Genomic DNA, 18,086 nt, shown 5'->3' on the forward strand with positions numbered 1-18,086 from the left:
TTTCCAGAGAGTGGGGTTGTCTGGTGTGAACATAGTGTTTTGAAAAACAGAACAAGATCTCAAATTTTATCTTTGGTAGGTTAGTGTAGCTCAGATCCCATTTTTAATGATCACAACCCAGGAATAAAATGACTTTTGACCTATTCCCTTATCTGTACACAGATGTGAGATGCGATTTAATCAAGCAATGCTCCAAATGGTGATTAATCATTTAAAAATTCCAAATTTAATTATTAATGTTATATTAAGCCCAACTGCCATGAAAGTATGAAAGGCAAGCTAAAAGTAATAGTCATTTAATAGTTTAGAAATAGAATGACAAATCATACTAAAGTTTACTGTCTGGTAACAGCCTCTTTCCTTGGTCCCTAAAGGCAAGTTAAGAAATGCGTATTACCTAGTAGATAAAACAATCGCATGAGCTACTCACAAAATTGAAATACAAGTAGCTAATCAGTATTAGGTGCTAAATCTTACTAACAGTTAAAAAAAATTAAAATGAGGCATATTTCACCTATTCAGAGTAGCAAAGGCTTTAGAAGTTTAGTAATACCCTGCACTGGCAATTATGTGCACAAATGATAGAAATATAAATTGGTACAACTTTTAAATGTAAAAGGTGCATTTAAAGTACCTTTAAAAGAAGGTACTTTGTGTCAGTATTTATTAAAATTTAAAATGTGTTTACTCTGTAACGCCTAATTTTACTTAGGGAAATTTACTCTGCATATGTTTAAGAGAAGAAAATATGCACGTATAAAAGTTCACTATAGTAACATTTGTAATAGAAAACGAGAAGCAACTTAAATACCCATTTATGAAGAAATGATTAAATCACCGATGGAATAACCATACCTTGAATTATTAAGCAGCTTTTAAATAGAATAAAGTAGAATAAATGTGTCTTAGCTTCCATTAGTGAGACAAATCATATTTGTCTTTAAAATATTGTGTGTATATATATATATATATATATATATATATATATATATATATATATATTGGGCTGGCCAAAAAGTTCATTTGGTTTTTTCCATACTACGGCTCTAGTGGTGCTTAGTTGTCTTTAACTTTATTCGAAACAATTTTGTTAGATTGTGTTGTGACAGCTGCCATATCAGCGTGCATTTTAAAAAAACTTATCAAAACTGGTGAATTTTTGTGCAGTCATTTTAATAGATGGAAGAAAACACATAACGCTTTTGTCAGTTGTGCTTTATTATTTCAAGAAGGATAAAAACACAACTTAAATGCAAAAAAAAGATGTGTGCAGTGTGTGGAGAAGGTGCTGTGACTGAATGAATGTGTCAAAGTGGTTTACGAAGTTTCTTGGTACTCTTGACATTTTGGCCAAATAACTTTTTACTGTGGGGCCGTCTTATGCTTTGGAAGATGTCTAGCAGCACCCTGGCCTCTACCCACTAGAAACCATAGTGGGAGACAGCTGACATACAGTACTCAAAATATCCAAACCAATAAAGTTATTGGTAAAAATAAAAAATGTCTTTTGTGTTATGGAAAAAAACTAAGTGGACTGTTTGGCTTACCCAGTAGTTGTGTGGAAAATTATGGAAGTGCACAAAATATATTAAGAGTAAATACTTCTAGAAGTGGCATTGCAGTAAGTATTTGGACGTGAGGAACAGAATTTTTAAATTTTTATTTTCAATCTTTTATTTTTAACCCTCTGCTTTTACCATAAACATGGGTCTTTATAATTTTAAATAACTAATTAATGTTTAAAAGCAATTCATTTTATCAATAAAATCTAAGATTAATTTTCTTGAACAACTAATTTTAATTGAATAAATTTAAAACCAGTTTGTTAATAAGAACATCAACAGCTTGCTAGTAAGAGAAGAGATATTTCTAGTGCCTTTGGATGTACTGAAATGTTAAAATATGCAATGAGAAGTAATTAGTAGTAAGCAGTTTGAAATGGTTTGATGCTAGATAATATTACAAAAGAAGAAAAAAGGTTACTATACTTCTAGATATTAGAGAATCTGCTGATTGTTTTATTGCAACTATAACATCTTTACCACAGTTTTTGAGAAATTTGATGTGTTCACTAACCAGAACCTGATAATGAGGAGTTTGACAGAAGGAAGGAGAGATTGAAACCAGGGATAGCTACAGTTATGATGCATAGGTAAAAATGCTTTTTGCTTCAGAGAGTCATAATTAAAAAATTTAAGATAACGACTGTATTCTAAGACTCTGTGTGTGGAGTTCTTAAAAGGCAGATGTGCTGAATAGATCTCCTAACATTTTTGTGTGCCTGAAGTCCTCTGTATTCATCTAACTAATGAAATGCTGTTTTGTATTTGGGTGATTTATAATTATGAAGCACATTGAAAATATATTAAATGTTTCACAATAGGTCATAATACTGTTACAGGAAAGGCTGTATAAACAGTCAATTTTCTTTTCTTTTGTTATTAGAATTTTTTTCCCCTACACTTCCCACTTAGCCTGTCTCCTAGGCGTCTTTCTAAGGGAAAAAGCTGAAGGGGCAGACAGAGAGTACGGGAGAGCTGAAGGATATTTTCGTCATGCAGCTCAGGCAGTGTTCGCAACTGCAACAGGAAGAGAACTGAGTGACCCTGGAATTTTTAAAAGTAGAATCTGGTTTTGTTTTGTTTTTTTATCTATATTCCTTATTGTTTTAATATACTAAAATGCCCTCTTTCTGCAAAATTGACATTCACCCAAGGCAGAGAAGTTTTTATCAAACTATTATAATTATTGTCTCATCACCTCCTACTCCTAAATGTAAGTGATAAAAGGATGTTTCCATTCTTTCTATGCTGTAGGTCCGCAGTGTGTCTCTAGAATGAATTCTTCAGGAGAGTGGCAGTCGAGCTGGTTAAGATTTTTTAAGTTACAAGTTTATGAGGAATAGGAAATTCTGAAATTGAAGAGTTCTTATAAAAAAAATTCTAATCTTGCTCATCTTTTGTTGATACCCGATCTCAAAATTTGTAAATATACTGGATTTTATAATATAATAATGATATAGTAATTGCATGATATAAAGTACTTGATAAGTACTTTAAATATAAATGTGGTATATTTAAACATTTTAAGGTTTGGCAGGCATAGAGACAGAAATATAATTTTTCTCAGAAGGATGAACTCTTCAGTTTTACAGTCTTCTATTTATCATAAATTTGTGACTTAAAATCCACTCTGAGCATTATAGGAGTGTCCTGCGAGTGCCTTCAAGCTGCTGCATTCCTGTTGCTCCCCAGGGCCCCCCTCTGATCGGACCCAGGCTGTAAGCCCCTTTCTGACCTGGTCAGGTCCTCCCAGCTGATCTGCTCCGTCATATTCTTTACGGGGATATAGATTTGAGCTTTAATCTGCCTTGGTCATTATTGTCAAGTTTTATAAGCCATTTAACTGGATTTTTTTTTTCTTGATCATAGTATATATGGTAGCAATCTTAAACTTTCTCACTTTTTCAAAATAATGTCCTATGAAACCTAGTAGTTATTTGGGTTATGCCCTGAGGAGAGCGGATTCCTTAGAATTAGTGATTTTCAAAGCATGGTCCCCAAACCCAACTGTATTAGAATAACAAGGAGTTTTATTAAAAACACAAGCCTCTAGGCCGTATTCCAGATCTCTGGAATGAAGTGTCTGGGTAGAGGCCAGAAATTGACATTTTCAGTGAGCACCTCAGATGCTTCTGAGGCCCACTGTCATCTGGACTTTCCTGGAATGGGGGTTTTTACATTGAAATAGCTTTCTTATACTTTTATTTTCAGTTTCTAACTTATTTACTTTGAATTTATCATGAGATTATATTGCTGAACTAGTCATTGTATTCAAGGCATACTTAGAAGTGAATAAAAATTATAAAAAAGCAATAAATCCATCTCTCATAACTGATTCATTAGTTTGAATTCCACTTGCTCGAGAGGGAAGCCAGCTCTTTTTTATGAACCTCACCAGTAGCAGGCATGGACAGACCCATTTTAGCAGAAGTGAATAAAATCGCTAGGAAAGTAAAACCAAATCAGACTTTTTATAATAACAAGAAGGACTTTTTGAGAATAGTGGGAAAAAAATCACGAGAAATACATTTGATTGACAGGTATTTTATGGATCAGAATTCTAATAGACCATGTTTCAATAACGTTTCTAAGTGGCTTTAAAATGGTAGTAACCACCCAATTATACCTGGTCTTATGCCAAGTCCTTTCATGCCAGGGCACACTTCATGGCAGCGCCCTGCTGTCCGCATGATAAGTGTGCTGTGAATGGTGGTGTTGAGAGTAAACTGGACTTAATAAGTCAACCTCATGTAGGTAACCTATGCAGGTAAATATTTGTCACATATAAGAGAGAATAGTGCAGAGAAAGAAGCTAGGAAGTATTTACAATACTGTCCCTTTCTTAATGTTTGGGAAGGGCTCATAGGAAAAAATGGACTTTCCAGAAGTTACTTAATGGGCAGAAGGGAGTGTTTGGAAGTCTCAGGAGAGTATTGGCCCTTAAGAGCTGAACTTTGAGCCCACAGAGAGTGAAAGGAAGGCTTCGACTAAGTATGGCATAGATAAAAGGCTTCTGGTGCAGAAGCCGGGGAGACTGGAGGGAGTTTTTCAGCAGCTCATCCAGAATACCAGCAGGACCTATGTGGTCACTGGGTGGCGGGAACAAATGTATGCGGCATCCCGGTGAAGGGACACCCAGACCTCAGTAAGTCGCTGCATTAAAAGGCCAGAATAAAAAGACAAGATGAACATGAATAAGTTAAAGGAGTGACCGCGTAGAGATGAAATGTAAAAAAGAAGAGGAGGTAGTTTTTTTCATGTTTATAATGATACACCGTAACGATTAGAGGTGATAGTAGGAAATGGAGAGTTTAGTAAGCCTTAATGATGTTTCAAGTATACATGCGGACGATACAGAGTAGGCGGCGCCTGGGAGCTGACACCTGGAGAGGCCGAATGTGGGTGCTGCAGGATAAAGAATGGCAGCGTGTAAGGAAGACCCGTTCAGTTCATGGGCTAAGAGAGAAGTGTGGAAATCGGCGATGCATAGCAAATACATTCAAGTATCTTTTTAATAAAAATTCCCTGAATAAGAGAAGAATTTTGAGCAGCCTATGGAGCAGCCCCCGTAAATACTCACTACAAGAAACCTTCCCCATAAAATAAAAATATCTTGAACAGTCCCCTGACATGTATTATAATGGGATCTGACCCATAATGACAAAGCAGAAAGAACAAAGGAAATGGGATTATGTCTGTGAGGTTGGTATGTGAACTATCCAGAACTTCAGAGCAGTACATCTAGTCAGTTCCAGACTTGTCTGGGGATTATCCACATTGCTCACTTTTCCCCTTCCTCTTCCAAAGGCTTACCTTCATCCCTGAGAAAGGGAGGAAGTTCAGTCCATTTTCTCCCTAGTTAGAAGTTCCAGCAAAGGACTTCATTGGTGAGAAGATTAGAAACTAGGCGAAGTTTTGGACTTATCTGTGTATTTCACAAAACAGAGACTTCCATGTTTTCCATGGATAATCAAAATTTGCCTGGGTGTTAGAACTTGGAGTTACTGTAGCTCTAGTTATCGTAAGTAAAGAGGGGTTTTTCTAAGGTTTTATTTGATTTTTTTTTCTCATCTCTGCAGGTGGTGCTTGGCTCTTTTCATTTAATGTGAAATTTTACCCACCAGACCCCTCTCAGCTCTCTGAAGATATCACCAGGTATTTGAAAGTTGGCTCTGAAAAAGCAGGCATCTTGGGAGAGTTGCGGTTCTCTTAAATTATCCAGAGAAGAGCATGCTTACGTTTAGTAACCTTGTAGTCATCCACGCTAAAATGGTAAACAGAAGGCAACTCAATGAGAGCAAACATCCAATTAGAAGATTTGCCAAATCATATCTGTTTGTAGCTGAATCTGGTGCTAAGCTGATACTTCTCTCTACCTGCCCCGAGTGGGGAGACATGCAGAATTGAGAGACTGTCATCTGGTTACCATGGCCAAACTGGATGGGAGTCAGCCTTAAATGATACAGCCATTCTTAGTGCTCATGCTTTCAAACTTAGAGCCAAAAAAAATGTATCTTTGGATGTTTATGCCTTTCATATAACCATTCTGGTACTTGACAGCTCTTTAAAAAACACATGTGCATCACATGTGCACATACAGATACACATAAACACACATATGCTTAAAAATTCACTTTCCGACCTACAAGGGAAACAATTCATTTTCACAAGAGAAGACTTAAAAAAGACACACAACAAACATTTTCTGGCGTGGTAACTGAGCTTTGTGAGAAGCTGTCCGTTTCTGCAGCTGCCCCGGGTGTGATGTGTCCTCCACTTCTCTGCGTTCCCCTGTGGGACCCCTGGCTCTGCAGTGGTTGGTGGTGCGTCCAAAGCCAGCCGCAGCGGCCCCGTGCAGGCTGTGCCGAGTTTCCTGTGCCAGCCTCGCCTCCTGCAAGGGCTTTTCATAAAAGGGAACTTACTCAAAACGCTTCATTCTCTTGGAATGATTACAAATTATTTCAACGGGCATTTTAGAAGAAGGGTAAAAACTGGATCCAGAGTATTTTTCTGTTTGCATTAAATTAGAAAATTTATAATTTCTGGAAAGAAGGGAAAGGGTCGTCAAAACATGTATAAAGGACCCATGGACAAAGCCAAAGGGAGGCACAATTGAGGGTGGGAGGCAGGAGGGGTGGGGTGGGGGAAAGTGGTGGTGGGAAAAGGGAGACAACTGTATTCGAACACCAATTAAAAAAATGATTAAAAATTTATAATTTCTCTAAGAATACCTTTTAGTAATATGGAGGAAGTATTTACTTGTGGCAAATTTGTGGTTATAGAAGCTATGCCTACCTGGATTTGAAATTTAGTGTATGGTTGATTTCTATCTATTTATGTAGTGTTTACAGAGCCTGTGGAGTAATTAGAAATTTTTATATCCAAATTACATGTAGTTTGCTTATATCATTAGCTTAAGATGATATTTAGACCTTAACATGTTTTTATAGTCCTCAGGTTCAATAGATTAACAGTTCATTTTTTATATAAAAGGTACAATTTGTGTTTTATTGTTATATACATGTGCTAGGCCATTAAAGGTATTGAAATTTATTAATGTCAATACTTACCTATGAATCTTCCAGAATTAGTATTATATCTGTAAACCTTAAAAGTAAAATAACAAAAGGTATGTTAGCTGTTAATGGAAATATTTTTATGCTATCTTGGCAAAATTATGTGGAAAATGTTTTATAGTTCCCAAATTTAAAACTATTTACTCACAGTGACAAGATGATCTTAAGGTAGTAATTTTTCAATTAGTCTTCATATCATTTGGCCACTAGGAATTCATCTTTAAAACTGAGAAATTGAAACAGAAATCATTCATTATTATCACGAGTCCACCTGACCCGGAACGCAGGGAACCGAGAGCAGAGTTTATGACGGCATACCTGTTGAGTTACCTGAAATTTGTCTTGGTCATATGGCAAGACCTTAGTGGATATCAAAATGAGACTTCCTTAAGTCTAGTTGAGACTTAATAATTATATTTAAGAGCACCACTTTTATATTATAATACCCCCAACCAAAGATTTCAGAGAGTGTCTTGGGGACTAGTCATTTGACTATAAATGTTATTTTAAAAGATGTTAGAGGCGTATGTCTTAAGTTTGTTTTTTTACTGTGTGCTTTATTAATAAACACTGTTTTATTATGAACATTGTCTTGCCTTTAGATGCCCTTAAATATTGTATTTTTGTGGCCAAGTATTTTTCCCCTTATATCTAGATCAAAATATAGACGATAGAAAATTTGTCCTCAAGGGATTACTCAGTAGGGAGAAATTGCTTACCGAACACCGTGACCTGAGTGGTCTTCTTGTCCTGGATCCCAATGCTGGCTTTTTGCTTTGTCCTTTTGGCTACTGGAAGGTACTACCTCTGCTTACAACTGCGAGATGACATCGTGTCCGGAAGGCTGCCCTGCTCCTTTGTCACCCTTGCCCTGTTGGGTTCCTACACTGTCCAGTCAGAACTCGGAGACTACGACCCAGATGAATGCGGGAGTGATTACATTAGTGAGTTCCGCTTTGCGCCAAATCACACTAAAGAACTGGAAGATAAAGTGATCGAGCTGCACAAGAGTCACAGGTCAGTGGCAGAAACCCTGAGGGCAGTCCATTTAAGTTGTGCCTTGATGAGGGAGCATCGCTTTCACTGCCTACTTTTCCCAGGACTGATTTCAGTGCATTGCGGATGGCACTTCAGCAGAGTAGGGTTCTCCACAGGGTACAGTTCTGGGACAGTTAGGTTCTTACTTAGAACATCTCTTTATAAAAAGTTTTCTTTAAAAGCCACCTTATTATATTACTTCCCTCAGAGCCCAGATCCGCTGGGGCTCCTATGGGGGCTGGCTTATTAGATAGCAAGGGAGTCTGGCAGGAAGTATTACGGCCTCACCAGGTAAAAGAAAAGCAGCATTGTAACATTGTTTTCTTCTTATCAGAGGAATGACGCCAGCTGAAGCCGAGATGCATTTCTTGGAAAATGCCAAAAAACTATCCATGTACGGGGTAGATTTACATCATGCCAAGGTATGCATTGTTTGTTTTTGTTTTTTTTTTTAACTTCATGTATTTGTTTTTAGAGAGGGGGAAGGGAGGGAGAAAGACTGGAAGAGAAACATCGATGTGAGAGATAAACACCAATTGGTTGCCTCTCTCACGCACCCGAACCGGGGCTTGCATCTCAGGCATGTGACCTGACCAGGAATCAAAGCATCACCCTTTTGCTTTGCAGAACGATGCCCAGCCAGCTGAGTCACACTGGTCAGGACAGTGTGCATTGCTTAAATCCCAAACTTCTAACTTTATTTAATTCAGCGCAGCTATTGCTATAAGCTGCTGATTTTTACTTCAGTTTGTGTAAACCAAAACTTTGGGGATTCAAATCTGTGTTTGCAAAGATAAAGCAAATTTAGCGCTCTGATATTTTACTGAGGGGTTGGCTCTCCATGACTCATGGTGTCAGGCAACCGAAAGTTCTCAGTAGTCAGAGCCTCTGATTGCCTGTTGATTCAGTTGGAAATTTATCTTCAAATAACAAGCTCTGAGCTCACCCTGACTTCCCCAGCTCAGTTGTGTCTCCCACTTTGTGCTAAAACGTGCCCTTTGTTCCTGTCAAATCCTGTTTTTGCCTTTTTCCTGAAAGTGCTCATTTTGTCTGCTCTGTTCTGCTTCTGTCTGTCTGTCTGCATGCCTAATGATTACATCTATCATGTGTGAAGTGCTGTTTGTGGCCCTGTTTTGGTTACCCACCAGCCACTCAGTAAATTCATGTGAAATTTAACTCCATCTCTAAAGTTGAGGTATTCTGGCTAATAACCTATACTTTGGAATAACATTGTTAGTTTTGAAGTTCAGGTAAATTAGCCACCCAAGCTAAGGATTGACTGTTGTCTGATGATTGGTGAAATGTTAAAGTGTGTCTTGGCGATGGTATCTTGGGAAGAAGAAGTTGGTATTGGACTGTCTGAGGGTAAAGGTTGTAAGGATGCGTAGAGCAGCTTTTACTCCATGCCACGCTTTTTCTAGAATCACCATATTTTTCAGAAGTGAGAGGAGGAGTATATGGACTATTCGTCTGGTATTTGAACAGCTGTGAATAAAGTACCGGGGCCCTGGCCGGGTGGCTCAGTTAATTGGAGCGTTGTCCATGCACCAAAAAGTTGTGGGTTTGATTCCCATCAGGGCACGTACCTGGGGTGCAGGTTTGATCTCTGGTCGGGGAGCATATGAGAGGGAACCTATTGATGTTTCTCTCTCACATCCATATTCCTCTCTCTCTCTCTCTCTCTCTCTCATCTCTGTCATCCCTCTTGCCTCTCTCCCCCTTCCTCCTTCTCTCTAAAATCAGTGACCATATCCTCTGGTGAGGTTTAAAATAAATAAAGTACTGTGGAAGTACTGGCAAGCTTTTATGAAAAGTAATACATCAAAACATGAGAAGTTTGTTAGGATCTTAGGGATGGATTCAGTCACTTCAGCAGTGTTAAAAGATCACTGTTTGCAGGTGAGGGGCCTTTGAGGGGCCTTTTCTTCTGGTACGGGCAGATAAGATAGCATTGGTCCAGTTATGGGAATGTGCCTGTACTTTAATACACAGAGTAGCCACCAATTTCATGGTCTTGGATTCACAAGAACGTGCAGTTAACAGGCTTCTAAGCAAGTGAGTATCTTGGGATCAAGAAATTGAGAGAGTTTCAGCTGGCTCTGTTCAGGCAAACAGCTCACCAGCCCTGAGGTCCCATGGGAGGGAAATCTAAGATCCGTAGGTTTTGTTGATGCTACATGTGGGCCTGCCCCTTGGATGGTGTTTGGGGACAGACTAATCCTGGGTGGATTTGGACCAGAAAATGGTGGCCATTAAGTGAATGCAGGTCTGATTGGTTCTGCATTCACAGAGAACCAGTCATTTCATACATCACACAGGATAAGCACTTCCAAGGGCTGGAGGCCTGAGCACTAACGAGCGTCAGAGACTGGGCTGGGCTTATCTCAGGGATGGGCTGGTGCGTTATGCCAGGCTCTTTGACATTCGTGTGTAATTAGTGCAGCAGGTGTAGCTCTGTTCACTTGCCAGTTTGTTACTCTATTTTTTCATTTATTTTGTAATCAGAGAACAAAGGTGTTTTATATTTTGTGCCAGGTATAAGGCAGGATGAGAATTTAAAAAGAAAATAAGAGGACACACTAATAAGATTTTCTCTTAGAGTTTTTCCTTAGGTGACTAAAGATAAGGAAACAAGAAGGAAGTAAAAGTAGCCTGAACATTCGAGTGAATGGAAAACTGTTTTTGAATTACATTACACATGATGATTCACTTAGTGCCCAGGAAGAACAAGTAAATGAAAGATGAGGGCATGCTTTCGGGGGAAGTGCAACTCGGGATGCCTGTATTTCCATCAGTGAAAATGAAATCACTTAACATTGCTATAGCTGTGAGTTAAAATAGATAGCTGCAATAATGTGATTTGAAATTATGCCAATTAAAAAAGAAAGAGAATTAAGGAAGTGCAAATGCAGCCTGTTATAGGAATTTCATCTGAATATTAAGTATAACAAATGGTTCAGTTATGGACTCCATTTTCTCATGCATCCACACTCCATCATTTTAAGAAGGAAATTTAGTGAATTAAATTATAGCTAATTTCCGGTCAAAGCAGGGTATAAAAGGCCCTGGGCTTTAGGACCTATTTAGTAATTCTGAATTGCAATCTGGAACTCTATGGCTCTATATAAAGAATAAATACCCGTATTAGATGCAGGTCCCTTGTTTTGGAAAACCTGTTCTAAATGCTTCTTTTTTTCCCCCTTGGGAAGACTGTCTCTGCTTGTTTGTCATCTAATGTCAGTCTGAATAGGCTCTGTGAGCATCATTTGTTTCATACAAGATTCTAAAATGTAGATCTAAATTCATATTGGATATCCAGTGGACCAAGTGATAATGAAAGATGGCAAAGTTTAAACAGTGGTTTTGTTTTTTTTTTAAGATTTTATTTATTTATTGTTAAAGAGAGGGGAAAGGAAGGAGAAAGAGAGGGAGAGAAACATTAATGCGTGGTTGCCTCTCGAACGCCCCCTACTGGGGACCTGGCCCACAATCCAGGCATGTGCCCTGACTGGGAATCAAACAGACAACCCTTTGCTTTGCAGGCCCATGCTCAGTCCACTGAGTTACACCAGCCAGCCAGGGCTAAACACTGATTCTTAAATTAAGGGAATAGTGTGCCCATTTATTTTAATTACGAGAGACTGAGAGTGTCCAGGCCTGCCTTCAAGTACTCCCTGCCACAGGGAGCATTAAATGTGTTCATTGGTAGGGAAACACGCATGTCCCCTAGCAAGGCTGCTGATAGAGTTTTTGACACACAAGATTTATCAAACTAACCTCAATACAATGGACTATGGCAGCAAACTTGAGAAAAAAAGTATCATTTTGTTGTTGTTGCTTTGTGATTGATGGAGACTGTCATCCAATTTAATACCCCACTTGCCTGATATTTTCTTTCTTCATTTGCCAAACATATAATGGCTTAACACATGCCAGGTAGGCACTGCGTCACCCTGTGGGTACAGAGATTAAACACGGCTCCTGCTCTCAACCAGTTACAGTCCTGAGGAGAAGGAGCATCGGTGGGAGTTTATTGCAGGGCCATTTGCTGGATACAACAGAATGACACGGGGCCGCGGAGAAGTTCATGTTGGAGGGTTCATGCAAGGAGAAGAGGAAAGAAGCAAAGGGGCATTCCTGTTCTTCTCCATGAAGGGATTCTCTCTCCTTGTGATTGAAAGGCACATGAGTGATTTAAAAATAGATAAATAATGAAAAATATTTTAAATGTTCTTTCCCTCTTTTGTTCAAAGGAGTATTTTCTAAACTTATGTTCTTTATCATAAAGAAAGTGAATCAAAGAGCAGTTACTCAAATGTTCCTCCGTCATGCCAGCATTTCTGCTCACGGCGTGACGTGGTCACCTCTGAGCTGTCGTGTGAGCAGATTGGCTGGTTCTAAAGGATCAGTAATGCCAGCTCCTTGTCAGCATCAGGTTATAGCTCTTTAGATGCTCTGTCAGACTGAAGCCCTTGGCAAGTGGTGGGCAGTTTCTGGTCTTGGAGATCTCCTTGGGTTTTACTATGTTGTAGTTTGCTGCCATCAAGCTTTTCCACTCCTGGAATTCCATGTCTAATGGAGAGAGAATGTTTCAAAGGTAAAATATTTCTTTTTAAACCAATTATATATTTCCCGGAGATGGGCCAAAATATTTTTTTTTTTGGTTCTGGAAATGTTCACTTTGTACTTAGCACTGACAGAATTTCGAAGTAAATTCCCACAATATGGGTAAGTCAGAATCTCCTATTCAGATTCTGCCATTTTCCTCTCCCCTCTTTGCTGGTGCTGCAGAGGGACTCAAAGTTGGGGACAGCCCTGCTTATTGATGTGACAAAAGATCTCAGCTGTGCCTCCGATGTAACCCCTGCTTCCAACAGCCAGTGAGACAGAACGAAGACTGCGCCTCACACACAGTCCTGCCTTTGTCATTTGTTTCTACCCTACTTGAGGCCACCCTGTTCATTTTACCCCGATTTCACCTGCATACAACAGTTAGAGGGTGTAGACTACACGTGGCATGTCTCCTGAACGTTATATAACATCTCGGATGACCTCTGGGCATCACGCATCCCTAGGAAATGACCAGAATGTAAAATGTGCAAATAAAGCAAATTGCAAAGGTAGCATGATCCCACTTTTGTTAAAAAAGACTAAACTATACAGACACGTAAAATGTATATGAATCATACTGTTAAGTGTGATCACCACTGGGTGGTGTGTGTGTTGGGGGCCCGTTGGTAAAGCGCAGTTCATACTTAAGGAACAGAAAAACTTTTATATTTAAATTTTATTCTGTCAAGAACAAAATACAACAAAGATTGAGGTTCTCTTTAAAGGAAAAAACTTTAAAACACTCAAGAAAACATATGGCACCTCTTTTAGTATTTGTATTAGTCAAGAGTGCTGCCTCTAGCCTTGGCTGGTGTGGCTCAGTGGATTGAGCACTGGCCTGCAAAGCAAAGGGTTGTCGGTTCGATTCCCAGTCAGGGCACATGCTTGGGTTTTGTGGGCCAGGTCCCCAGTTGAGGGCACTTGAGAGGCAACCACACATTGATGTTTCTCTCCCTCTTGTTCTCCCTCCCTCCCTGTCTCTCTAAAAATAAATAAAAAATATATATATTTTTTAAGTAGTGCTGCTTCTGGAATCAGGCTGCCCACATTTCAACTGGGACATTTAACCCTTCCATATCTGTTTCCTCATATGTAAAATGGGAATAATAATAATGGAAACTACCTCAAAATATCCTAGTGTATAATAGAGAGTTAATATCCGTAAAGTGGTTAGAACAGGGCTTGGCACCCGACACCTGAGAACTGCAGCTGTCATTTCTGTTGTTAACACACCTTCCGTCTGGCCCGTGTTCTCTGTGGGCAGTGTTTCTGCTGTAAGTCTGAGACCCCTGGGTAAGCAGTTTGCTCTTACAAATCTCTGTAGTGATAAATATCTTCACCGAAAGACTATTATTTAGTGGTGACACTTTTTCAAATGACTGCAGAATTATTCTTATTTAAATTAGAGCTATAGGTAGTCAGTTATAGGCTCTGACATAGAAGCTTAAATATTATATCCAGCCAGCTGTAAGTGGAAATAAATGAGATACTGATCCTTTATTCCTTGCTGCCATTTTCCAGGATTCTGAAGGAGTTGAAATTATGTTAGGAGTTTGTGCAAGTGGTCTGTTGATATATCGGGACCGACTGCGGATAAATAGATTTGCCTGGCCTAAGGTTCTAAAGATTTCATACAAACGCAACAACTTTTACATTAAGATCCGCCCTGGAGAGGTAAGTAGACCCAAATTTGCGTGTACATGGAGGAAAAGGTAACTGTTGGCAAACAAAAATTTAAATTATCTGCTCACAAGTTCTCAACATCTCATGACATGGTGGGTTATGTCTAAATGCCTAAGAGAATTTATTGTAGGTTTGTCCAATAAACAGGGGGAAATAAAATGTTCTTTTTTAATTATTTTAATTCAGTTTTCCCCACAGCATACATTAATTGAAAGGGTTGCTTTACATATTTTAATGTGAAGTCCAGATCCATGAATGTTTTGTGTATTTCAAGCCGTGGTATGAAAGCAAGTCTCAGTCATTAAACTCTTTGTGAATAAAGGATGGATTTCTGCCTACCCGTCCTATCGTCATATCCTTCTTTCCTGTTCCTCTCTCTCTGTCCGCCGAACCTGATAGCACCCTACAGTGAGTAGCTTAGCGATAATGTGCACCAAGGCACAAGAAAGATTACAGTAAGGGATGTGGAGTGTAAACTACGTAAATGTTCCACAGCCTGATATATTTCCACCTTTTTTAAAATCAGAGGCTAATGGAGGAGTCAGAACTAATCCTTATTCCTTGGGCAGCGGCACCTATGAGTGACTTACATTCGTATCCTCCTTAGTGGTTTATACATAATAGGTAACAAATATCTGCTATTATCTGCTTAACATATAATAAATATCTCCATTTCTGATCAGTATGATTAATACAAATGGAGACAAAGCTCTAAGATTGCAGCTCATTTATGTCTCTGAACATCTTCTGGCATAATACAGAATGACCTCCTGTCTGCAAAATCAGCCTACCCGGTGGTGGAAAGTACAGTTAGAATATCAGACTGCAAAGCAAGCCGTCATGTTTACTGTAAATACAAAGTCATGCTTATCTGTGGAGACTGAAATAATCTGTAAGCTTTTCATGTAAATACCTGAAATTACAACAATTTTAAAAAATATGTTTAAAAATTGCATGTTAAACTTAAAGCTGATATAAGTGCCCTGGCTGGTGTGGATCAGTGGATTGAGTGCTGGCCAGTGAACCAAAAAGGTTGCCAGTTCGATTCCTAGTCAGGGCACATGCCTGGGTTGCAGGCCAGGTCACCAGTAGGGGGCACTTGAGAGGCAACCATGCATTGATATTACTCTCCCTCTCTTCCTCCCTTCCCTGCTCTAAAAATAAATAAATAAAAATTTTAAAAAACATTTATTAAGCAAGCATTTCTTTATTGTTAGGCACCATGTTGGGCATTGGAAATAGAAAAATAAATATGACCTTGTTCCTGGCCTTTAGGACTTGGTGTTTAGCAGAGAAACAGACTCTCACACTCAGATACAGATGACATAACAGTCCGTGGACATGGAAAGAGCATAGCTGTGAGAGGCCTGCGGGGAAAATTGCAGAAATGCGTTAGGAGACAGAAGTGAGCCCTGGAAGTTTTTAAATTAGTATGTGACATAACTAGATGAATACTTTAAAATGATGGATTTCTTAATGAAATTCAGCTACTTAGCAATGTGATATGATAAGACCTAAACTGGGGCAGAGGCTCTGGGAATAAAATGAGACATAAAAACAACAGGGGCAGAACAGTAAGTTTTGGAGACCAGATGGGGAAGGGCAAAAAGGTGAGAGAGTCCAGAATAATCAGAGGTTTTCAGTTTGCCCTAGAGAAGGCAGTGGAGATAGCATTATTAGACAAGAGAAAAAGGGGATGGATTTCAGAAAAAAAGATTGTAATTCCTTTGGGACAGATTTTCAGAGGTTGATTCTTACATAGTAAGAAATGTAGGATTTGAACAATCATCAGCTGTACACATTTTATTCAAGGCATTAGATGTGGAATAAATTACCCAAAGAACAAGAGAAGTTAAAGAAAAAAAAAAGAGAGACCCTATAACAAAAACTCTGGGTAAGACTACTTTTTGAGAGAAAAGTTAGACAGAAGAGGAACATGGAGATTAAGAATAACAGCCCGAAAAAGGGGGAAAAGGGACAAAAACAGCCACAGATAACAAGGAGATGAGATCCAGGGGACATGTTTAACCAGGAGTGCCAAGTGCCAAATGTTACAGAGAAGGCGCAGGTGAGAACTGAGAAAATTGCATCGGAGCTGACAGGCAGGTCCTGGTGTAGCGTTTGATGCTCAGGAAGGAGTTAGGAGCACCTGCCAGGTTGCAGTGAGGTAAGGCATGGAGTAGCCGAGGCTTCTCATTCGTGATGTTTAGCAGTGAGCAGTGAGAAGGTTCTGGCTCAGGCAGAAGCAGGCTCAAAGAAAGTTGCTTCCTTCCCATTTTTTCACGATCATATTTATAGGCTGAGAAGAATGAGTAAGGAGAAATTGCTGGTGGCACAAAGGCTTTGAAGAGGTTACAAGCAAAGAATACAAAGCACAGAGATCTGGACAAACATTTAAAAAGTGCAGGGCCTCTGTTGGCCTTGAGAGAGTCTTCCCAGCTTCTTACATGAGCAAGTTGACTGTTTTTTAAACCCCTGGCCTTTGCATAGAATGTGATTCATATTAGATGCAGGATGAATAAATGGGTGTGGTTTAGTTAAGATCCACAGTACTCAGGCTTGTCAGTTGCGTCTGTTAGACAGCGGTGATTTTCCTGACCACCACTGCATGTGGACGTCCAGCGTGATTAAGAAATTAGGAAAGGCAACTGCAGTTAGAGCAATCTGTGACGTATTTCCCAGTCTCCCCCCAGCCCAGTCCCTCTCAACAAACGAGAAGCAAAGGTCAAGCATAAGTATATCTTACATGCCATGCAGAGGACACCTGTCCTTGGTTCTTTGCCACATAAATTACTCTTGCTATGGATTGCGTCAGTAATCAGTAGTCCGGCGGCTTTGTGCTCTTTTGGAAACCCTTTACTGTTTAAGATGATTGCCCTCTGGTGGCCTGATGCATACTGTCCTCAGAAAATAAAAAAATAATGAGTATCTGCAATAATAATATAATGATTACTCAGGAAATCAGATATGTCACTTTGCAAAGTCACATGGCTGATAGAGTATCACCTGAGCTGTACATGCTGAGAACGTGAAGATGTGTTCTCCCAATCTCTGATCTTATATAAAATATCTAGAGATACTAGCATTTAAGGTGGTCCATATAATAATGAATAAATAATGTCAGCAATACCTGACAGGAAGTTGCCATACGTAGCATAGAAGCATATTTCCAGACCAGATATTAGGAGAAAATGTCATTCTGAGAACACTATAGAATATAAACCTTTTATTCATTTCTGTAGCTTCCATTTGAAGTCACAATGTCATGGAGAAACCATGAAATTTAGGCTTAAAAACGAGATCAGGACAAATTGGTCTCTGGAAGGAATCCAAATATCCCTTTTTGCATTTGGTTTTGATAAAATCCATAATGGTACATAAACATTTACTATGGGCATAATGGGATTGTCTGTACCTGCAGCATTTTAAGGAGATAGACATAAGGAGGTTTTTTTTTCTTTTTAATGAATGAATGTGTGTAATATGAATTCTGCAGATAGCAACTGATTTAGTGAGTAAAGAAGAAAACTGTGGGTGGCATTATGATCTTTTAAAAGTACTTGCCTTTCTGTTATTTATGATTTTAAACTTGATTCCAGTCTTCAATGTTTTTTAA

The 18,086-nt window shown here is 39.0% G+C and overlaps 1 protein-coding gene across 18 annotated transcripts in view; it reads left to right on the forward strand.

Annotated features, from left to right (window-relative positions):
• The window catches only part of EPB41L3 (erythrocyte membrane protein band 4.1 like 3), a 219,221-nt gene that overhangs the window by 170,103 nt on the left and 31,032 nt on the right, over window positions 1-18,086 (forward strand). For all 18 annotated transcript variants that reach the window (XM_071219523.1, XM_071219524.1, XM_053912636.2 and 15 more), the window contains 4 exons: window positions 5,642-5,717; window positions 7,937-8,155; window positions 8,511-8,598; window positions 14,309-14,461. In XM_071219523.1, coding sequence (XP_071075624.1) covers window positions 5,642-5,717; window positions 7,937-8,155; window positions 8,511-8,598; window positions 14,309-14,461 — 536 coding nt within the window. The remainder of the gene's footprint in view (window positions 1-5,641; window positions 5,718-7,936; window positions 8,156-8,510; window positions 8,599-14,308; window positions 14,462-18,086) is intronic.

This window comes from Desmodus rotundus, chromosome 10 (assembly GCF_022682495.2).
Source record: "Desmodus rotundus isolate HL8 chromosome 10, HLdesRot8A.1, whole genome shotgun sequence".
In the NCBI taxonomy this organism is placed as follows: domain Eukaryota; kingdom Metazoa; phylum Chordata; class Mammalia; order Chiroptera; family Phyllostomidae; genus Desmodus; species Desmodus rotundus.